We start from the raw sequence: 24,191 nt of genomic DNA, 5'->3' as shown, positions 1-24,191 counted from the left end.
TCTACAAACATATGTTCTAGCTTATTTCCTTGATAATCTACAAACGTCTCTACTAGCTTATCTACAAACGTATCTACTTACTTATCTACAAACGTCTATATTAACTTATCTACAAATTTCTCAAATAGCTTATCTACAAACGTATGCACTTACTTATTTACAAACTTCTCTACTAGCTTATCTACAAGCGTATCTACTTACTTATCTACAAACGTCTATACTAGCTTATCTACAAACGTATGTGCTAGCTTATTTCCTTAATAATCTACAAACGTCTTTTATCTACAAACGTCTCTATTAGCTTACTTAGAAACGTACGTACTTACTTATCTACTTACAAAAATTGTTTAGGTATGTAGAGAGTTTCCAATCTATAATAGCTGATTTTGATCTTGGTGTAAGCGCCCTCGTTAGTTGGCTTGTAGTTTGGAGTCGTAAACAATACCTTGCGAGGCAACGACAATCAGTTATGCTTTTTTAGAATTGTAAATATCTCATTTATTACAATGAAACCTCCCCTTTAGTTGTAATAAATGAATATATATATAAGAAAACCAGAATGTACATTTTGTTTTATATAGTTACAATGTTTCTTTGTTTGGTGTTATGCACAAATTGTAAGACATATTTCCTTAAGAACAATATAGATTATTATTATTATTAGTAGTAGTAGTAGTAATAGTAGTAGTAGTGGTAGTAGTAGTATTAGTATTATTATTATATATTTGATATTTTGGGTTTTTGGCACATCGGCACAATTTAGGCCATATCGTGTCCAAAATCCCCTAAGGGTTACTTTCCCCTTTCTAGCTCAGGTGCTTAACGATATACAACTAAGTTATTAAAAATAAGGTCCAATCGCAGTTCAAATAGTAAAAATGTGTATAATTTCATAAAAATCTGTTGTAAATATGTGTATATTTACAATTACTTTGTCCAATATCTAATCAAAATTTTTGTAGTCAAGCCCACCTCCCGAATAGAGCCCAGTGTTTTCCCAGGGTCGACATTATTTAAGTTGTGTGCTCGAAAATATTTCCCTCTAATATCCTGGTATCTGCGCCAATCAAGGAAGATGCCTTCCACGTTGAGATAAGAGTTATTTTATTAAAAATAATTAATCAACAACTATGGTATTTTTTATTTACTGATATGCACTTTAAAAAAAGAACACAGTATTAATTTTTATTATACAAGTGTAAATTCGAAAGCTGTTTAGGTGTTATCACAAACGCCTCCATTTTTGTCTTGATTATTTCAAACGCTTCTTAAGAGCTGGAGATTGTTACATTAAAGAAAAAAGGCTAGATGATTTTACAAGTGTTAATTAATTTATTTGTAATAGTCGACTCCCGGAGTAGCATACGGGTAAACACTTCATGAAAGACACAGTTGTTCAAATGGGGTGGGTTTGGGCAAACGACTGTGTGCGCATGCCTGGAGAGCGAGGAAGGCGCGAGAAGGGGGGGGGAATATAAAGGCGGCGTGCGTGCGTGGTGTCAATCATTGTTGGGCAACGTACCCCTCCCTCTTTTTTTCCGAGCCGCGCTCTCTGTCGCCGCGAAAGTTACGTGGAAAAAGATCTAGTCCGACTTGCAGAAATAAAAGAGTTATCTTTCCATGACTTTTTCATCGAGGGTTAGAGAGTCGGCGTGCGTGCGTGGTGTCCCGCATGGTTGGGAGACGAAGAGAGTTACATGTATAGATACATTTACTAACCTGAATGCTTTCTTTGGAGATAGTAGATAGATAAACGAAAACACTGGTGTCATATCTAGAGGTCCAGTGGATCTCTGGGGGAACGATATAGAACAGCATGCCAAACTGACTGATTGTTATATTACTGTTTGCCTCTGAAAATCCAAATATAATTTCTGTTTTTATAATAATAAATAAAACTGTTATAAATGTAGTGGTAACGCGGGTAGCGGGAGCCATGTACGTGATCAGCGGACACATGTTACACAAACAGGGCCGGTCAACCTATGCGGCCGCTGTGGGCCCCGCACTTTCATAGGGCCCGCGATTATTCTAATTGTAAATTATTAAATAAAATCATTATCACTTAGGGTTTCTGCGGCCTCCTCATTTTCCAGGACCTCCTGGAAATGTCTTGAAATTGCAAAATATACGAAAAAGTCCTGGAAATCTACTGAAAAATTGACAAAATTCTCCTTTTGAGGTGCGTATCCAACACGCGATAAAAAAAAAACGGCATTGTCAGCTTTTCTTAAATAAAAATTCATTGCTAAGACGAATGTATTTTCTAAAAAAAAATCTTAATTTTTGACAAAATTAACCCCTCTTTTAATGAAGCGTTACTAATTTTTAAGATAAGATCTAGACCTAAAAACAATCTTACGAAACGCTTCAGTCTTTAGATCCAGATTGAGGTCCAGGAAAAGAAAAAATGTCAAATAGAGACAATTCATGTCAGCGTGTTGTCACTGGGATCAATCCGTTTCAGTGTTAATACTTAGATCTAGATATGGTGCGAACAGTCGGATCTGATTTGATTTTATTGCATACAGATTCAAGTTCTACAATATTTTGCAATTATTAAAGCAACAGTAAGACACAATCTTTCTTTTAGACATCTAAGACTTTACAAAGTAAACATCCGCTTTGAATGCTCTGATCATGCGCATCGCATCGGAGATTTTCTCTTCGTAGAAGGCATTAACCAAAGACATACATAAATATAGACTGGAAAAAGGAAATAACTTCATGTAACTTGAAAAAATGTATATCTATTGTTGTCGGATTTCCGAATTCTGAAAAGTTGCATGATCTTCAGTCTTAGAGATTAAACAAAACTACACTGCTCATAAATGCTGTATAGTAAAGTACACAAAATTGCAAGTCACACATTTTCGTTTCATAAAACTCTTTTATCGGGCAGTCTGTATTTATTTATGTCCAGGGCCGGTCCTAAAGGTTGCGGGGCCCTATGCGAAACGGATTGCGCGGGGCCTAATTTGGGTTGTGATAAGGATAATAAGTGAAAATTAAGATTTTGTATTAGAAAATAAATTTGTCTTTGCATTTTATTTATAGTTTACTAAGTACAAAATCATCGTCAAATTAACTTTACGAGCCACCTAGAGTAGGAGAATCAGGAGAATCATTTAATAATAAGTTAAAATGGTTTAATTTAATAATTCACGCATAGAATTTGCATAGCGCGGGGGCCAATGAAAGCGCGGGGCCCACTGCGACCGCATAGGTTGCAGTGGCCTAAGACCGGCCCTGTTTATATCTATGGCAATAACACTTTCTTAACTAAAAGACTTCCTTAGAAAAAAAAATCTTTAAACTGACGAAAGTCGAATTTCATTTTAAGATGATTAAATTTGTCTGAAAAATGATAGTCAAAGCAGAGGTCTCACTGTATGTCGAATTAGCTTTTCATTTTTTAAAGGATTAACTTTAGAACCATTTTTGTTGAGCTCATTGAAGAGAGAATATAGTTGAACTAAGTGTCACACCCCAGTGCGCAGAGTAGGAGAGATCGGGCTGGTCACGCTTGACAGAGCACATTCGACTGACCAGTGTAAGGTTAACAGTACTGTAACACTCAGAAATGTTCAGATTTGGTCAAAGGGAAATAATTCAATTTGTTGTTATCAAGAAGATAGTGCCTACAGAGTTACTGGTATTACCTCTCTTTGATAGACTTCTATGTGAGTTATGATGTTCTAAAGTCTGTTAACTCTAGTCTAAGAAAGGTTATCCATTATTAGTTCATGGTAGACGTAGATTTAGTTTGTGAGATTATAAATTCGATATCTTGAGAGGGACATCGTTTTTTCTGTATGAAAAATAAGGCATGTGTTCGAGTCCGAAGATTAATTAGGAGTGCAGTATTTCCTGTGGCTCAGCAGCCCCAGCTATGACCCACATATTTTGCCACATTCAGGGCAAGTATAATCACTGTCTCCGGTGGTCGATTAAGATTTTCTTTTCGCCGTCTGCGCCTGTCCTCGTCAGCGGATTTTCTTTTGGACTCTAATGTGTATCCCGTGGGCTTTGTGAGTGACCTCCATATATTTCTGGATATATGTTCTTGACAAGAGAGAGATATTTGTTTATGAATTTGTGAGTAAGGTTCACAGTGTAACAGTAAGTCTGGTCTGTTATATAAACAAAAAATATCAAACCACATTAGAATAGCGCGGGGGAAAAAAAGCGCCTCTGGTCCGGACCAGGCCTTATTACAAAGTTTATATAAACTCACTATGTCTGTCTGGCTGTCTGTTTGTCTGGTGCAAGTTTTAAACCCGTCATTTCTTCCACCTCACATTCTAGGATCAAGCTGAAACTTTGCAAAATTATTCCTTGTTCCTCAAAAGCATGAATCAATAAAAAAAAATATTTACTTATTTGTTAATTAAATAGTTTTTCGACATTGAAAAAGGGAAATAAATCTTACAGTATTGAGGTGTGTGTGTGTGTGTGTGTGTGTGTGTGCAAATGTGTAGTTCTTATCGCTATATAAGCCTTTTTTTATTTGTGTAAAATATTGCAGAAAAGAGTCTAGGACAACATATTGCTGACTAGCAGTACTAAATCCCTAGTCTATCGGACCTGTGTGTTGAGCACCTTGCTGTACGGAAGTGAAACATGGTCAGCCTACTCATGGCAGGAAAAAAAAGCTGAATGTCTTCCACCTCCGATGCCTAAGGCGGATCTTTAAAATAAGGTGGCAAGATAAAATAAGCAATCAGGGAGTGTTACGAAGGACAGGGTGCCAGGACACCCGCTGTGTTATCAGCAGCAGACGCCTTGGCTGGCTTCGCTACGTTCGTTAAATGCCAGTAGGTCGACTTCCACAAGGCAATCTGTATGATGATCTAATAGAAGGCAGGAGAGCCGCTGGTCGCCCACTTTTACGGAATGGGGATGTTTACAAACTCAACATGAAGCTCTTCAAAATCGACACTAGCAGCTGGGAAAAAGTGGCACTGGATAGATCCACATGGGGAGAGAGCATAAAGGAAGGGTCACTGATTGCAGATGTCATACACAACAGTAGTAGAAAGAAGGGTGAAAATGCAACGGCCCCTGGTGATTACAGATGCCAAACCTGTGACCGCATCTGTGTATCAAGGATTGGCCTCTGTAGCCACACAAGAAGTTGTAAAGGTAAAACTTTGTATCTCGAGACGTAAAATGCCACAGGAAGTATTTTTTGTGTTATATTTTGCTTGTTTTTCTACTGGTTTACATAGATAGAGGAAAAATATGGATCAGTTGCTATAATATACACATTAAAAAATAACAGAATTGACACATTTTTAAAACCAGACAAATAATACCAAAGGAATATACAGTTCGTATAGTTTAATCACTTTGATATTCTAGAATCTACAAGATTTAAACATTGAGTCCTACAACTACTGTATAAGCTTCCACAATTTTCTACTAACGAAGTCAAAACAAAAAAGTTCCCCCCTTTCTGATCTTGCGATCTTTGGGGCAGATGATGTTAGGGTCATCTGTTTGTATGGCCAACGCTTCACGAGCAGGGTGTCGTGTGGCCAGCACAACGACCTATGAACGAGGTGCTGTCCTTCGATCCAAGTGTCCCAACTCAGATGTACGAGCCGTAGAAGGAGGAGTAGCTGTGTCCTCCTTGTATGACAAGCGTTTCTACGTCCTCCTGCACGTCCTCTTCGATTTTGGCAAGATTGGTTTTACTTCTCTCTAACGTCTTCCTCTTGCTGGTGCAATGAATGTGAAGAAAAAAAGGAAAATAAAAGTATGATTTAGTATCTAGCACATACCCCAATAAAAAACAACAAAAAAAAAACATTAAAACTTAGTTTCCTGTGACACTGATATCCAAAATGTAATGACATATAGTTTATCTCTGAAGTGTGGTGGCTGAGTGGTTAAGCGCTTAGCTTCCTAACCTGGGTTAGAAACTCGACGAAGAACAGGATTTTTGTAAATCGGGATTTTTAGGGTGCCCTTGAGTCCACCCAGCTCTAATGGGTACCTGACTTTAGTACAGGTGGATGGTCGTTGTGCTGGCAATATGACACCCTAATCGTTAACCGTTAGCGAAAGAAACAGATGACCTCAATGTCATCTGCTTTATAGATTTCAAGGTCTAAAATGGGAACTTTATCTCAAAACACATTACACAAAATCAAACAGACAGCGAGACTCATTGTGACGCTGACATTGATATAAGGATGACGATAATGGCGTCTATGAATGCTAAACATAATGTAGGATACACAATGCAGGCTTTACGTCGCTTTTTTTTAAATGTAGTTTAAGGCATTAGGTAATTCCTAGTATCAAGTCACCCGTTCATTTTAGGGTCATATTTAATTACCCAATTGGTGCTCTGCGCCTTTATAAACCATTACTTATACAATCCTTATACACCAGGTATATACCTGCTCTTACCTACCTAAAATAAGGAGATTAAGCTAAAAGCATTGATTACGGGAGCCTAATTCGAGTAAAGGGTTTCTTTGTTTGAGACCCGATCTATATAACTGACTCCTAAAATCCGTCTCAGCCATTTTTTTTTAACGTTTTAGCAATACGATATATATGAATTGTTATTAGAAGTCCATACCTGAAATTAAATGTAGTCCAGCCGGCCAGAAGACAGATTCCTAAGGCGACAAACAATAAGTAATGGTAATTATAGTCGGGCACTGAAACAAACAGAACAGATCTAAATTCGCAGATATAAATAACAAACTTATGTAAAAATGCTTTTGAAACACAAATTTGAAGGTTAATTTTATTAAATAATGAAATCAATAGACTATGTTTTATATTTTCATGTGTCAAAAAAAACAACAACAACACTATAAGTGCAAATTGTAGTTCTTAAACTTAGATCTAGATCTAAACCCTTTCGATCTTTTCTCATGTCAACATTGTAAACATGGCCTAGGTCCATAAAATACTATAGCTTTAATAGAGTCGGACAACTTTTTTTTTTTTTTTGAGGGTCTTAAGTTTGTTTTAGGGCTCAATACATACACTACGTTCTAAGTTAGTACCCAAGGAACATTCCTGCCAAGTTTTATCAAGATTGGTCAAGCGGTTTTTTATTTCTATTCGTCACATACATACATATATAGATATAGTTCGTCCATCGTGGTTCGATGATGACCACTTTGTCACCCAGGGGGCTGAGGGCTTTGCACTGGGGTTTTATGCCTCCTCATGTGGCTGGTGAGACCTATGTGAGCCCGGAATGTTCGGCCGCACACTGGGCAGTGGGCTAGTGTCGCTTTTCTTTTCTGGCGTTTTTCTTCTGCCAGCGTTGTTCTTTTTTCCTCAGCAACCTGTGCGCCAGTTATCACAGCGCGACGCCATGATGCTCTGTCATGTGCCTCTGTCTCCCAGGTGCCTGGGTCTATGCTGAACGCCTTCAGAGAAGCTTTGAGGGTGTCCCTGAAGCGCTTTCTTTGCCCACCTTGCGAGCGCTTTCCTTCGCTTAGTTGGCCATACAAGAGTCGTTTAGGGATGCGGTGGTGCGGTGATACATACATACATGCATACATACATACGCCTTACTTTCTACTTTATATAATGGATAACAATACATTGAAGACTTTACGCACCTGGACAGGTGCCTTTGACTCGTTCATCACAGTCAATGCCACACTTCAGTAAACAACTGAGGCTGCAATTTGGTCCGAAGTAATTGATGCCACATTCTAAAAGTGAGTAGAATAGGGAAGAGAAATGTAGTGATTGGGCAGAGGTCCTCAAATTGGCTACTGGGGTAGTAGTGAGAATGTAGTACCCCTTTCAGACATTGCTATCTATTAGGCAGATAAAGTAAGTCTCATCTTGTTTCTGTAGCCCTTGTCAACGATGACGTCATGCGGCCAGTGCAATGACCCACCGCCTTTACTTTCCCTAACTAATGTCAGTATCCATTAGAGTTGGGCGGAGTCAGTGTTGCCCTGTACTCTTGTGCCATGTGTCCCAGTCTTAGTGAAATTGTAATCTTTATGTAAAGAAAACAGGTTTAAAAGTGGTTATTTAACATTTGCCCAATTAATCAATAGTGCCCATGATATGAGTGAAAAAAGCTCTTTCAAGATAGAGAGAAAGAAAGAGAAAGAGAGAATGAGTAAGAAAGAGAGGAAAAGAGAGAGAGAGAGAGAGGAAAGAGAGAGAGAGAAAGAGATAGAGGGGAGGAAGAGAGAGAGAGAAAGAAAGAGAAATAGGTAGAGAAAGATAGAGAGAAAGGTAGAGAGAAAGAGAGAGAGAGAAAGAGAGTGAGAGAAAGAGAGAGAAACAGAGAGAGAGAAAGAGAAAAAGAGAGAGAAAGAGAGAGAGAGAGAGGTCACAGAAAGTGAGATTAATAGAGAAATTATGAACTAAAGACAGAGAAAGAGCTTAACATTAGGTCATAGTGAGTAAGATTAATAGAGTTATTGAGTGCAAGAGAGAGTGAAAGAGAGAGAAAGAGAGAGAGACAGAGACGTGTAAACACAGAAAGAGAGAAAGGAATTCCAATAGAAAAAGAGTGGAAACATTTTATTATAATTTTGCTAATGACTGCATATTTCTATTTAGTGTAGTATCTCAGTTACCATCAGGGCAGCCTCTTTTGGGGTTTTTAAAACCTGGTTTGCACTTCTGACAAACTCCATCCTCCGCACGACAACTATCCTGGCAATGTCTACAGTTCTTCTGACACGATCTCCCCCAAGAATAAGGGAGACAATTATAAAATTCTGAAAAATCGATTGGATTATGGTTCTTGGATTAATACAATTTTTTTTCTGAAAGATAAAAATCTCCAATATTATTATTTTTTTTTTTTAAAGTCTTTTCATGCTTAGTACGATATCTCTATTGAATATGTACTGTCTTAAATAACATATTAGCAACTGTTCTTACCTTTAGTAGAGTTTTGTACTTGTACTATCTCTCCACTATCATTTCTGCTGGTATTAAGACCTAATAAAGACATTTGTACTAATGTTTATAACAAAAACAGACGTAATATACAGGGTTGAGGGCTCAAGACCAGTTGACATTTAAAAATTACTGTAGAAATAAAAAAACGTATCGATAACGATTACAAACGTGTTAATTAATAGCTGTCGCCCTTGCTGCCTAATTGTGTGGTATGCGCTCTGGACTGTCGTTCCAAAGTCTCAATGACCTTAGATTCATACCCTGCCCACTACCATCCGTCCTTAGTCCTGTGGGGGGGGGGGGGGGGTTCGGACTAGAAAGTAGATTATCTTTAACTCTGAAGGAACCTACAAAACATGTTAAACATTTTTACAACCCCCTGCCCCCCCCCCCCCCACTGCAAATACAGCCAGTAAACGGGCTAAGACTTAAAGGTCTGTGCGTCTCCTTAAGCCAAGGGTCGAAACATTGAGCAGTTGTTATGTGAAAAAATATACCGGCAAACTTAGCTGAGAGACTTACAGCGCTTGGCTACCTATCAAGGGGGCTTGGCTACCTATCAAGAGGGCTTGGCTACCTATCAAGGGGGCTTGGTTACCTATCAAGGGGGCTTGGCTACCTATCAAGGGGGCTTGGCTACCTATCAAGGGGGCTTGGCTACCTATCAAGGGGGCTTAGCCACCTATCAAGGGGGCTTGGCTACCTATCAAGGAAGCTCGATTTCGACTCCAAATTCGAGCAGATTTGTGTTTACTGACTACCTAAAGGCAGCACGGAAAACCTTCTCCCAGATACCCCCCACACTAGACAACAAAATAGATTGGACAACAGCAGTCTGAGCAAGCTTAATGCATGAAAGTAGCGCTATATAAACGCTATTTAAAATGAAAGGTTCGAGAATCGTTGTCGTGTCTAGAAAGGTACAAGGAAGACAGCTCCAGATATCCGGGTTCAGAGTAGGTCACTTTTGGATACTGTTAAAGCATCACCTTCACCTATCTGTTGGTCTGTTGAACCAAAAAACCAGTCGTCTTAGAAAGCCTGAACACTGACCTTTGGGCAGTTTAGACCAATAGCTCCCTGCCACGTTACAGGTCGTAACGTGAGACCATTTATAACAAACATTTAAATAAGTTCACTCAATCAATAAAAACATCAACAAAGTCATCCAGTTTTATCAGTACTCACTAGAACTGTACTTGTCATTCAAACAGTGGCCCTGTGTTAATAGCGCCAATGACCGTATAGTGCCAGAGATAATTTAGCGCCGGTGAAATAGTGCCAACATAATAATGAAAATATAAATATTTATCCACAGTAATAACACCTTGGTGGGAAACAAAAATTGCGTCCATTCTACGTGCATTCTTCGTGAAATAAATGATAAATGTCTTTAACAGGATGAGAAATAAAGTCTTAGAATAGTCAAGTTATTTATCGACTTACCACCATTGCCATAATCCACAGATTGATCTGTAGTGGATACGTACGACCCTTTTGCCGACTACATGAAAAGAAAAAAAAAATTATTAGGAGCGAATACAGAAAGGTCGGTATGCTAATAGCACGTGCTTTGGTCACGTGATCATCATTGAGAAGGTTTTCAGGGACAGACTGGCCATTGGTCTCGTCACGTTGCTATATATAAAGGACAGGATTGTGCGTTCCACAAATCTTGTCGTATATATTGCCTCTTAAGACATACGGAGCCATACTCAATACAAAAGAGATTGGACAGACTGGCCAATGGTCTCATCAAGTTACTATATGTAAAAGACAGGATTGTGCGTTCCACAAATCTTGTCGTATTTATTGCCTCTTAAGACATATGGAGCCATATTCAATACAAAAGAGATTGGACCGTAGCGCTCTGATAATGCTATTATGCATAAAAATGCTGTATTTAAAAACAATGAAAAAACATACTTAAAAATATATATCATTATTATTATACATTCCTATGATCCTAACTTAAGCAGGGCACGTATCCCGCATGGGGGCAGGGGGTAACGTATGCCAAAAACAGTCATTTTTTGGTGAGCTGAAAGGTGGTCGAAGTAACAAAGGCGCCCACGGAAACGCTTTAAAGACCAGCTTAGGCGCCAACTTGCCTTAGCTGACATAGAAGAGAGCACCTGGTTGCATGCGGCCTCAGAACGAAACAGCTAGAGGTCACTTACATATGTCGCGGGATACACATGAGACCAAAAGAAAATCCGCTGTCAAGTACAGACGACCGTCGGACAATGGTTTTGCCTGCGCTAGCTGTGGCGAAATATGTAGGTCACAGCTGGGGAAATACTGCATTCCTCAGTAATCTTCGGACTCGAAGACAAACCTTATTATTATTATTATTATTTTGGGGAAATACTACATTTCTCATTATTCTTCGGACTCGAAGACAAACCTTATTAAAATTATTATTATTATTATTATTATTATTATTATTATTATTATTATTATTATTATTATACGTTCCTATTCAATAAAACACACGACTATTAAAAACATTTTAAAATATAAAACGATCTCTAAAACATCAAACTGTAATCATCTTACATTGTCATACCCTGGAGCATGTATGTAGCCCACACGGTATCCGATTCCATAAGCGTAACAACCGAAGCGTTTGCTGTCACCTGCGGTCAAATATTGAGGCCCTTTGGTAACTTGTTTCTCGCCTGAGCTCCACTTTGCGTCGCCTATGACTCGAGTCCAATTAATGCTGTGAAAAAAAACACATAAATCCCATATATTAATAGAGCTCATCCAAACTTAAGCTAGAGAAGGGGTTGTGGGGGGGGGGGGGAGTCTGACGGAAACTATCAACAGAAAATGGGATAAGAAGTTCCTAATTATTCAAATTTAACGAACTCGTTTTAAAACTCTATACCATTTTAAATGCCCCGTCTGCAAATCAAAAGTCCAGGATGTAGAGTAATCGGAAACAATTTTTGTGCCGTTCCCAATCCTTTTCCAAATGCCTTAATGAAAATGCCCTTTATAAAAATACTTAATCAGAAGGTATGACGTACTAAAGAAGAAAGAAATGGAATGTTTGTAGCGAAAGGAAAACTTTAAAAAAAAAAGTGCTGGTTTTTGGAGGGAAGAAGGAATCTGTCCACGTTAGAGTAGCAGACGTACTGGCAGGGCCGGTCTTAGGCCACTGCAACCTATGCCGTCGCAGTGGGCTCCGCGCTTTCATAAGCCCCGCGCTAATTCTAGATGTAATTATTAAATTGCAGAAATCTATACGAAAAAGTCATAGAAATCTCCTGAATTTATTAAAATCACCTGAAAACTCATAAAAATCTCCTGAAAAATAGTCAAAATTATCATTTATGGGTGTCATTCATTGCGTAAAACGCAAATTCTACGCGCGATAAAAGAAAAAAAGGAATTGTCAGCTTTCATGTAATAAAATGTAATAATCGGGGGAATTTTCACATTAATCAGAAGTTACAATTCTTTATTTACTTTTATAGTCACTGGCATATAAATATGCCATAGGTTGCAAGGTTCGTAAAGTAAAGTTAATTTGATCGCAATTTAGTTCTTAGTAAAGAATGAATAAAATTCAAAGTCAAATTTTTTTTTTCTAATACAAAATCTTAAATTTTCACTTATTACCCTTATTCCCACCCAGACTAGGCCCCGCGCAATCAGTTTCGCATAGGGCCCCGCAATTGTTGGGACCGTCCCTGCGTACTGGGGTAGCTGGGTTGTGGATTTTGTACTTCGAAGGTTATTGTTGGTCTGGTAATGTAAGAGGGGTACATTGACCTAGATAAAGCAGCGAAGCCAGTCGTAAGTTATGATATAGTACTTGAAAATTCTTCTTAAACTATTTTAAGCAAAATTAAGTGTCCCCCCCCCTTTTCAGACCTTGCGATCTATGGGGGCAGATGATGTTTTATGGCTGACTTTTAACTAGGATGTCATATGGACAGTACAACGATCATCAGTCTTTATGTTTCCAACGCTCGTCTAGCACTTTTAGAGCTGCATGGACCCATGGGTGACCATAAAATCCACAAGTTCTAAAACCAAGTCTTTACCAGGACTCAAAATCAATAACCCTGAGCTTAGTATTGTGTTATCCTTTGCATTTAGCAATAACCCATTATAGCGTTGAAGTAACACTTAAGAAACATGGCGGATTTGCAAGAACGAAAACTTAAAGATGCTCATATGAGAGCTACGATTAATCAGACATTAGTTGAAACTGGTGAAAGAGAAAGGCCGAAAGAACTTCGAAGGGCCAGGCTAATAGAATGTGGTTGGAGAGATCAATTGAAGGCTTATTGTAAAGAAATTGTTCAACAAAAATGATTGGAACACATCACAGTGGATGATTTAGTGAGTGAGATTACTCCAAGAGGCAGATCACTAGTTCCAGATGAAATAAAGAAACAACTGTTGCAGAGAATTTTTGGCCCAGCAGGCCAACGTATGATTCTAGGAAATGCTGCTTACTTATTTTATATTATAATGGACTTCTTAAAAAGCATACAAAATTCTGACTTCCATATCAAGTATTAGTTTTCTTGGCATTTGTTGACTAATGTATTCTCTAAACACAAGTAAGCATTCTAAATCGTCTATTGAGATGATACTGTCATTTTAAAAGTCTTTATTTCCAAAGATGTGTTTGCATTTATGTGTCACATTATTTTTTTTTTCTATGAAAAACTTTCAAACTTAAGGTAAATAGCGACATTTTCCAAAAGTTGATCAATAATTTATTTAAAACACTTAGGACTTGATTTTCATTTTTAGATTCTAAATATTTTTTTATCAATTTGTAACCTTATCTGGCTGATTAATCAGTGATTAATGTAAGAAAATCTGGTAGCAATAAGGATGCTTCAGCTGCCTTAAAAAATGCAACTCTAATTATATGAAAACAAGTCTCACCTTTATTTTAGTTTTCATAACAAACACTAAATATGTCATTGTTTTTTTTTTCTTGAGTATTACAGAGTACCATATATAAATTTAAAAAAATAATTTTTTTCACTACTTTTTTTTTTTATCAATGCAGGTAATGTTTGGTCTTTACTGTGTGCAAGATTAATAATTAAATCATCATCATCATCATCAAACTCCATTAGAGTGAGGGCTTGAGAGGCTCAAATCCTCTCTTGCAAAAGCCCTGGACAGAAACCCTGCTGTCTTGCGTAGTGCATAAATGTCGCCATACAGGTCGAAAATTTTGGGTTTCCCAGACCTGTCGAGGCGGAGATCAGCAAGTCTGGGGCAGTCAAACAGAATATGAGGCACGGTTTCCTCTTCTTCCCCGCAGCGGGGGCACCGTGAATCGAAATTTGGCCATAGCCGCGAGAAATATGAGCCAACAGGACAGTGGCCTGTCCTGCACTGTGCTATAATAGCTTGCTCAGGCCTGGACAGCCTCCACCACGGGGAAGTGCGGTCAGGGCGCCTCGTGCGCTCCCAGACTCCACAGGCTTTTTGGGACTTGTCCCAGCACTCAAACCACTTTTCAATAGAAATTACTTATTTTGCATTTCAGTATTAAAGCTCTGATTTCAATTATTTTGCATGTTTTCATTTTCATAAGAATTTCACCTTTTCTTTCATTAATGGAGCCTGTATGACAGTTTTATTTTCTTACAAATTGCCGAAAAATTTGGCAAAGAGAAAAAAAAAAGCAATATTTTTTTAAATGTATATTTCTCTAGTGGTATTTAAAAAATGCCATTTTTTTAAAAATAAAAATCAGTTTAGCATGAATATATTTTTTATATAAGAAATCTTTTAAAAATCTTATAAAACTGAGACTTAAATATGTTGACCAATTCACTATTCTGTATTCATAAATTGTGAGAGTTTCTAATGTCAGCACAAATTCTATTTTCCTACTGCATTTTGAATATTACTTGTGTTTAGCTTATTATAATGTGATACTTTGTAGGGCTATACTGTAAATCTAAAACATTTGGAGTGTATAAAAGTATGGATGGCCCATGAAATGATACAGAATAAAATAGAAAATTACAGTGTTGCCTCTGTCTTCTTGAAGTCATTTTATATTTAAATTTTAAAAAATCACTTGATTAGGTTCCACCATTTAAGTAATGTCTTGTAAAACCATATGATATTGACATTTCATAGATTTAAAGGTAAGAAACAACTTGCACTAATGCAATGTTATGCCCACAAAGACTATGCTGCAACTAACAAAAAAAGTACTGTTATATGGTCCATGGTTACAGATAGCTTAGAGTAATTAGAAGCTACTGTGTGTCAGAGCATTTCATCCTAAAGTGTGTTAATCATACTATTTATTTTACCAACTCCTGTCAAAACTCTGGCCTGTTTCACAATCTTGTATGTATATTTTGATCTTTTAAATCATATGTTCAAGTTACATATGTGTACACTTAAATGCTGCATCATGATATTTTTATTCATCTTCACATCTTTGACCAATTTTACACATATTTGTATGAAATACAGATTTTTTTTTTTTGTCAGGGTTGTCCATGAATTGCCAGTTTTACTCTATTTGAAGAAGTATTATTTCCCATGCAGTGCTCAGGTTGTTCACACTTGTGGTATTTATGTATTTTAATGGAGATGGGGCATTTCTAAATTTGCTTTTATAATTCCTCCTTATAGTATATAAAGCTGTTTTATGCTACAATACATGAAATTACACTTAATTTATAGGACATGTGTATATTGTAATCAGTGTCATAGTTTTACCCCAAAAGACCCTAACCTATATGAGATATTGGTCCCTTAATAAGTGCAGTTATTATGTGTCTGCTAAATATTTCTTGGGGGCAGTTAAGTACCAGTATAGCTTGTGCTGCGTAAAGGTAAACTCAGGATCTGTTGTTATAGCTTGTTTTATATAAATGAAGAAATCTTACTGTCTGCAGTTTTGTAATGGTAGTTTCTATCAATGCTGTTTGTAGTTTTGTTGTTGTATTTGTACCTATAATTATATACACTCAAATGATTCATATACAAGCTACATGTATCAGTTGATGAAAAAAAAGTCATCAACTTAAGAAAGGCTCTTCTCATTTGCATAATTGATTAAAAAGAATTCACGAATTAAAAAAAAATATTGTAGAATATTGAATACATTACTGTAAAATTTCTATTCCTCTTTTTAAAGTTACTAAAAATTTACCTTAAATTCTCCTTGTTCAACGTCAGATTGGCAATGTGGGCGTTCTGGATGAGTACAATGACGTAATGCCACAGGGACATCCAAATGACTGTACTGAAAGAGTTAATGTCACGTGCATACGTTATTCACCGGAGATTTTCAAACATGGCGGATAACATATAAATAGCTCGCGTTTTGTGGCGTATCCGGTGTGCAGAATAAAGTTAAATGATAAATTGTGTGCACTTTTGTTTGGTACTACAGAATCACATGTTTTCTAAGCACTTCAAGATGGAGGAAGCAAAAGACTTTTACTCTCGGACTTGAAACTTTTTGAAAAAACAACAACAAAAGTACCACTAACTAAAACCACTAAATTTAGAAAGCCTTCAGGACAGAAGGCTGAAAAGTAAAGTAGCAATCATACATAAAACACTGAACCATAATCTTCAAATACAAAAACAAAATCTAATAAAATACTCTGAAAGACACAAAGATAAAGGCACATTCCTCGTCCCATATGCTAGGACAAATTTGTACAAACACTCCTTCTTCCCTAGTGCTATTAGAGCATGGAATGGGTTGCCTGAGCTAGCCAGGAAAACCAGTGACTTGGCTGAATTTAAGTCATTGGTTAATATGCATGACTAAATGCATGACGCGTAGGACGTAATCATCTTCTTTTTTGAAGTAACGTCTGTATTATATAAGATAAGATAAGAACTAACCTCAATAAGTTGACCTGATACGAAGATCAACCACTACGTATTAAGTTATTATAAAAATTGTAGTATATTTCATTGTCAGGTAGTTGGCAACATCCATGTTCAGTTGAGAGTCAAAACGGTCGTCGCGCCAAACGATGGCGTCAAAACGGCTACGCTGAAACGTCGCATACGCTGATTCCCACACTTCGCGTTAACAAGTAATAGAAAAAAGGATCAAAGCTTACATAAAGTAAAGTAATTACTGCAATTTACTGAAAATTACATGGTTTAGCTCCTTTTTTTTGCTATATAAAACAAAATAATTAATTAGTACTGAATATTAAATAACTGGTTAATTTTTGGATTGATTCGTGTATTGTCATCAATTATGAATAATTATTAAAAATTTCAACTTGATCCGAGAATGGGAAGTGGGAGAATAAAACGTGTCGAAATGTAATAAGGGGATTCAATTCATATATATATCCACATCGCTTATTAAGTAGCATTTATTACCCTTTTTTCGATATCAAATAAAACAATTAATCAACAAAATTCAATTAGCTAATTGGTTCATTTTTTAAATTGATTCGAGTCTTGTCAGGGTCAATAAATTACTGTACAAAGTTTTAACTTGATCCGAGAAAGGGAAAAGGCAAGAAGAACATGTTCAAAATTTTTAACAGACCGACAGCTTTGAAAAGAACATTATTTTCTGAACATGCATGGTTTCCAAAACAGAAAGAGAGCGAGAACGGGTGAGAGAGAGAAAGAAAGAGAAAGAAATAGAGATTGAGAAAAAGAGAGAAAGGAAGAGAAAGAAAGAGAGATTGAGAAAAAGAGAGAAAGGAAGAGAAATAAATAGAGATTGAGAAAAGGAGAGAAAAAAAGAGAGATTGAGAAAAAAAAAAGAAAGAAAGAGAAAGAAAGAGAGATTGAAAAAAAGAGAGAAAGAAAGAGAGATTGAGAAAGAGAGAAAGTAAAAGAAAGAAAGAGAGATTGAGAACAAGAGAGAAAGGAAGAGAAAGATAAAGAGATTGAAAAAAAGAGAGAAAGAAAGAGAGATTGAGAAAAAGAGAGAAAGAAAGAGAGATTGAGAAAAAGAGAGAAAGGAAGAGAAAGAAATAGAGATTGAGAAAAGGAGAGAAAAAAAGAGAGATTGAGAAAAAAAGAGAGAAAGAAAGAGAAAGAGAGATTGAGAAAAAGAGAGAAAGAAAGAGAGATTGAGAAAGAGAGAAAGTAAAAGAAAGAAAGAGATTGAGAACAAGAGAGAAAGGAAGAGAAAGATAAAGAGATTGAAAAAAAGAGAGAAAGAAAGAGAGATTGAGAAAAAGAGAGAAAGAAAGAGAGATTGAGAAAAAGAGAGAAAGGAAGAGAAAAAATAGAGATTGAGAAAAGGAGAGAAAAAAAGAGAGATTAAGAAAAAAAGAGAGAAAGAAAGAGAAAGAAAGAGAGATTGAGAAAAAGAGAGAAAGAAAGAGAGATTGAGAAAGAGAGAAAGTAAAAGAAAGAAAGAGAGATTGAGAACAAGAGAGAAAGGAAGAGAAAGATAAAGAGATTGAGAAAAAGAGAGAAAGAAAGAGAGATTAAGAAAAAGGAGAAAGGAAGAGAAAGAAATAGAGATTGAGAAAAGGAGAGAAAAAAAGAGAGATTGAGAAAAAAAGAGAAAGAAAGAGAAAGAAAGAGAGATTGAGAAAAAGAAATAAAGGACGAGTAAGAAAGAGAGATTGAGAAAAAAAGAAAGGAAGAGAAACAAAGAGAGATTGAGAAAAAGAGAGAAAGGAAGAGAAAGATAAAGAGATTAAAAAAAGAGAGAAAGAAAGAGAGATTGAGAAAAAGAGTGAAAGAAAGAGAGATTGAGAAAAAGAGAGAAAGGAAGAGAAAGAAATAGAGATTGAGAAAAGGAGAGAAAAAAAGAGAGATTGAGAAAAAAAGAGAGAAAGAAAGAGAAAGAGAGATTGAGAAAAAGAGATAAAGGACGAGTAAGAAAGAGAGATTGAGAAAAAAAGAAAGGAAGAGAAAGAAAGAGAGATTGAGAAAAAGAGAGAAAGAAAGAGAGATTGAGAACAAGAGAGAAAGGAAGAGAAAAATAAAGAGATTGAGAAAAAGAGAGAAAGAAAGAGAGATTGAGAAAAAGAGAGAAAGAAAGAGAGATTGAGAAAAGAGAGAAAGAAAGAGAAAGAAAAAGAGATTTAGAAAAAGAGAGAAAGAAAGAGAGATTGAGAAAAAGAGAGAAAGAAAGAGAGATTGAGAAAAAGAGAGAAAGAAAGAGAAAGAAAGAGAGATTGATAAAGAGAGAAAGTAAAAGAAAGAAAGAGAGATTGAGAACAAGAGAGAAAGGAAGAGAAAGAAAGAGAGATTGAGAAAAAAAAAGAAAGGAAGAGAAAGAAAAAGAGATTGAGAAAAAGAGAGAAAGAAAGAGAGATTGAGAAAAAAAGAAAGGAAGAGAAAGAAAGAGAGATTGAGAAAAAGAGAGAAAGAAAGAGAAAGAAAAAGAGATTGAGAAAGAGAGAAAGTAAAAGAAAGAAAGAGAGATTGAGAACAAGAGAGAAAGGAAGAGAAAGAAAGAGAGATTGTGAAAATAATAAAGGAAGAGAAAGAAAGAGAGATTGAGAAAAATAGAGAAAGAAAGAGAAAGAAAGAGAGATTGAGAAAGAGAGAAAGGGGGAGAGAGAGAAGACAAGGAGAAAGATCAAATCTAAATCTGTATTTATTTCACTTTCGTACCTCCACACATACTCTGTATAAAAAAAGTTTGTTGGAATTAAGAGAGTAACGGACAAGTCCCCCAACAGATCGTGGTCAGGTGGACAAGGTGGCCTCATAATGTACATCACCTGAATAGATTGGTCACTTTTGATTTTCCTGGACCCGGGCAGAGTTTCAATCTGTTAAGAAATGAAATAGAAGCCATTAAACGATGGGCATGGTTGTACACTACTCTTTCGTTTCGTAATGTGTCAGTGACTTATGGCGCTTCGTTTCGTAATGTTTCAGTGACTTATGGCGCTTCGTTTCGTAATGTGTCAGTGACTTATGGCGCTTCGTTTCGTAATATGTCAGTGACTTATGTCGCTTCGTTTCGTAATGTGTCAGTGACTTATGGCGCTTCGTTTCGTAATGTTTCAGAGATTTATGGCGCTTCGTTTCGTAGTGTTTCAGAGACTTATGTCGCTATCCTATACCTTTCACACATAACAGCCTTTCATCAGTTAATCTCTATGCAGGGCTTGCCTTGGGCAGATTTGCTCCATATAGGGCCCAGCGCGACCCGTAAATTTACATTTTTAAAAGTTCCCGATGTAGATATTGTGGTCTATAGGGCGGATGGTGTTAAGTTAATCTATTTCTTTGGTTAACGAGCATGGTCATGTGGCCAGCATAACGAACAGGAGCATTTAATTCCACAACTAAATTCAGGTAGTTAGTAGAGTTGGTTGGATTAAGGGGCGCCCTAAAAAGTCCCAACATTCAAAATCCCAGTCTTAACCGAGATTCCAACCCAGGAACCGAGATTCGAACCCAGGACTCCAGGCTCGAAAGCCCAGCACTTAACCACTCAGCCACTGAACCTCCCAAATTTACATTTAAAATATCACTATTAGGCAATGCTCTTGTCACTTTTATTAACTCTTTCTCTCCTTTTTGATGATACTATCGTCGATTTGACCTCATTAAATTTAACTAATGTTTAATTTGTAAACTTTATTTTGTGTACTATAAAAAGAGCATGCATTCCCCTTGAATTCTAGACCAAATAAAATATTGCCTGATAACAAACAACAAAGCTATTGAATCTTAATTATAACAGGGGAGTGAAATAGTAATGAGCAAAATGAAGAAATCAGTCGAAACGTGGAAAAATAATTACGGAGAGAAAGAGTTAAAGATGTAGGTAAGTGTTAACATATTTATATTATTATAGGACTGACGTCTCCTTACTTAACCCATTGTTGCCTAATGAAATTTGACTTGCTTCCTATGCATGTTGTATAATAAATGTCGAAATGTCGATATCATGAGCTAATTAATAGTAATAGTTGTTACTGTAAAAAATAATATTAGAAGAGGGACCTCGCGAGCATCCATTAAATTGGACCCCGCAATTTGTAAGGTCACCCTGTCTCTATAAGACATCTTATCTACAGGAACAAAAGACATTAGCAAATGAAGCAACATTTATGTGAGTAGACACACTTCTAAGCTTGTAGTTTGTTGGTACTGAAACTGTTGAAATAAGACTTTGAAATATAACTGACATGAAACTGAAATGAAACTGTGTTCTAAAACTGTTTAATGAAAGTGAGACTGCCTAATAAGACTGTAAAATGGAACTATCAAATGGAGAGGAATGAAACTATGTAATGAAATGAATTGAAATAGTGTAATGAAATTATGTAACGAAATGAAATGAAACTGCGCAATGAAAAAAATTTGAAATTGTGTAATGAAATGAAATTATGTAACGAAGTGAAATTATGTAATAAAAGTAGTTTAAACTTTGTAATGAAATGAAATAAATCTGTGTAATTGTTGTGACACGGTTACTGTGTGTGGGTCAGCCGTGACACACGGTCAAGTGTTGGGTATCGGAGAGTTAGGGGACTTGCGGGAAGTGAGGGGTGCATTGAAAAATATGCAGAAGGAAGTCATCTAGTAGAGTTGGTTATCTGTAGATAATGTTAGCCTTGTAAATATGTCATGTTTGAATGCTTCACAATAAAAGGCAGTTTATACTTAAAAAGGACTTGTTTCTTCACAGAAATGAAATGCATTAAAATTTTGTAATGAAATGAAATAAAACTTTTTAATGAAATGAAATAAAACTTTTTAATGAAATGAAATAAAATTTTGTAATGAAATGAATTGACCCAATGTAATGAAATTACATAATTTGTCAAATGAAACTGTGAAATAAAACTATGTAATCAGTTACATGACATCACTAATTGACTATTGTATATACTGTAAGAAATATTTTAGAAATCAAACAAATTTTACACGCCAGATAGCAGCTCAATGGGACAAGGACAAGCTGTAATAATAAAATGATTATAATCTCTAACCATGACGAACGTGTGAACCGATTGTTAGAAAAGAACAAACTGACTTACGTAGAGACCTGCCCCAGGCTCATCAATAGAGTAAATGTCAACGCAACCTCTACGTTCTATGCTGACACAGAGAGTGGTGTTGGGGAGATGGGACTGCAGAAGTAGAACACCTGGCGCTGTCAGCTTATTCGTGGAGATGGTGAAAAATTCCCGCCCAAAGAAGGTGGTGGGCAGTAACATCTCTGAAAACATGAACCAGAGAGTCTGGGTTGAAACGTAAAGCTGGGAAAACAAATCAAACACAAAAATAACCAAATACATAAAAGATTTTCACGATAAACTAGACAAGGACGCTAAAGTAAGCGACAGTGTTGCCAACTCTAATTGTAAAAAATCGTCCTTTGGCAGGCCCTGGATAATAAAGTTAAGTGTTTGTCGTTATTAACTCTTTCTCTCCTAACTGACGATACCAACGTTGATTCCACCAGAATGTGGTAAATAATTACGGAGAGAAAGAGTTAAGACTTTCTTAGTGTGTTCAAGATATCTATTACAATTTTATCATTATAGTTTTTTTTTTGTTTTTAAAGTAAAGGTCCCCTTTTCAAACTTTGCTGTCTATAAAGCGAAGATGTAAAAGTAATCTGTTACTAAGGCCAACAGTGATGATTTCAACCAATTGCCCATATTTCACCAACATAAGTCAGGTTCCCATTAGAATTAGGTCAACCGAGACCAATCGTTATACATGGCTTGAACACTGACCTGCAACGTCACAACATGTGGGCCAGTTAAGACCAGTAGCTCGTTGTCACGTCGTACAGACCAGTGGCGTGGCAACGAGCTATTGGAGAAAGGAATGGAGAAAAACGGTTAACGGATCTTGTTTGGTGCCCCAATAGTCCAACAGACTAAGGGTTAAGTGAAGGTAATGAAGGGGAAGTTGTCAAGTCTTATGAATTAAATAAAATCATTTTTAGACTCTTTTCACTAAGGGACTGAATCAGTCATACACATTTCATCTTGTTCTCATCACAGTATTATTATCTATGTTTCAATTTTTTTTTTTTACAATACATATATATATACATACATACATACAAAATACATACATACATACGTACATACAAAATACATACATACATACATACATACATACATACATACATACATACATACCTACATATATACATACATACATACATACATACATACATACATACAAAATACATACATACATACATACATACCTACATATATACATACATACATACATACATACGTGCATACTAAATACATACATACATACATACATACATACAAAATACATACATACCTTCGTACATACAAAATACATACATACATACATACATACCTACATATATACATACATACATACAAAATACATACATACGTACATACATACCTACATATATACATACATACATACATACATACATACAAAATACATACATACATACATAAATACATACATACATACATACTGTCTGCTTTATACATTGGATATACATAGAAGATTTAAACCAAATTCAGATCGGGTTCAATGGTCGTGGCCATTGTCGAACCTGACAGGACTTGAAGAAATCCCGTTGCAAGCCTGGCTGCAAAGAGAAATTCTTCACATACATACATACATACATTTATACATTTATACATACATACATAGATACATACATACATACATACATACATACATACATACATACATACAAACATACATACACCTTACTTTCTGCTTTATATATATTAGATTATAAATAAATGCGGATCAGCTTGGAAGAACAACAGACTACAATTTATTAAGTTGCACGCATCTCAAAAGAGCCATAACAGATCAGCACTAACCAGGAGACGATTAGGAGAAGAAGTTACCTAAAGCTAGACCTTTGAGGCTGCCACTGTTGCCAGGTGAACCACAGTCTGACATTCTCGGACAGTTGCTGAGAACAATACCCAAAGGGTCTGAACATTGTATTTTAGTGCCTGAAGATTTACAAACAAGAAAAATAAATAAAAAAAAAAAAAAACTAACAAAAAACGTATGCGAAGTGTCATTGTATGGAATGGATCTCATCCACCAATCGTAAACAAACAACATTTAGTCACGTGATAACATTGATAAAACAAAGATAAAACAACGAAAAAAACACTGTCACGTGATAGTCATTTTGTATAGAAGAGATAGAGAAATACGTGGCTAAATTTTTGTGTGTTTGCGATTGGTGAATGAGGTCCATTAGTTTGGATTTCTCATGTAATTAGATGTGTAATAGATCTAGACTTAAAGCTGGCTAGAAGAAGAAGAAGAACTTCTCACTGAGCTAGGACCCTATCACTTGCCTGGACCAGTTG

The 24,191-nt window shown here is 36.2% G+C and overlaps 2 protein-coding genes across 2 annotated transcripts in view; both read right to left on the bottom strand.

The window, feature by feature from the left end:
- Positions 1-2,619, bottom strand: part of LOC106078803 (uncharacterized) — a 29,740-nt gene extending 27,121 nt beyond the window's left edge. Inside the window, exons 1-3 of the mRNA XM_056016672.1 lie at positions 2,363-2,619; positions 1,720-1,853; positions 339-445 (exon numbers count right to left, since the gene is read on the bottom strand). Of these exons, the coding sequence (XP_055872647.1) occupies positions 339-445; positions 1,720-1,853; positions 2,363-2,432 (311 nt within the window). The 5' untranslated portion in view covers positions 2,433-2,619. The remainder of the gene's footprint in view (positions 1-338; positions 446-1,719; positions 1,854-2,362) is intronic.
- A 2,709-nt stretch (positions 2,620-5,328) lies between these two features.
- LOC106056336 (uncharacterized) overlaps positions 5,329-24,191 on the bottom strand; it is a 35,855-nt gene continuing 16,992 nt past the window's right edge. Inside the window, exons 7-17 of the mRNA XM_056017858.1 lie at positions 23,712-23,822; positions 21,879-22,060; positions 19,492-19,652; positions 16,079-16,171; positions 11,473-11,638; positions 10,360-10,417; positions 8,893-8,952; positions 8,583-8,726; positions 7,599-7,694; positions 6,596-6,677; positions 5,329-5,723 (exon numbers count right to left, since the gene is read on the bottom strand). Of these exons, the coding sequence (XP_055873833.1) occupies positions 5,594-5,723; positions 6,596-6,677; positions 7,599-7,694; positions 8,583-8,726; positions 8,893-8,952; positions 10,360-10,417; positions 11,473-11,638; positions 16,079-16,171; positions 19,492-19,652; positions 21,879-22,060; positions 23,712-23,822 (1,283 nt within the window). The 3' untranslated portion in view covers positions 5,329-5,593. The remainder of the gene's footprint in view (positions 5,724-6,595; positions 6,678-7,598; positions 7,695-8,582; positions 8,727-8,892; positions 8,953-10,359; positions 10,418-11,472; positions 11,639-16,078; positions 16,172-19,491; positions 19,653-21,878; positions 22,061-23,711; positions 23,823-24,191) is intronic.

This window comes from Biomphalaria glabrata, chromosome 18, assembly GCF_947242115.1.
Source record: "Biomphalaria glabrata chromosome 18, xgBioGlab47.1, whole genome shotgun sequence".
NCBI classification, from domain to species: domain Eukaryota; kingdom Metazoa; phylum Mollusca; class Gastropoda; family Planorbidae; genus Biomphalaria; species Biomphalaria glabrata.
The sequence above is the reverse complement of the archived record's forward strand: the minus strand, read 5'-3'. Positions and strand labels throughout refer to the sequence as shown.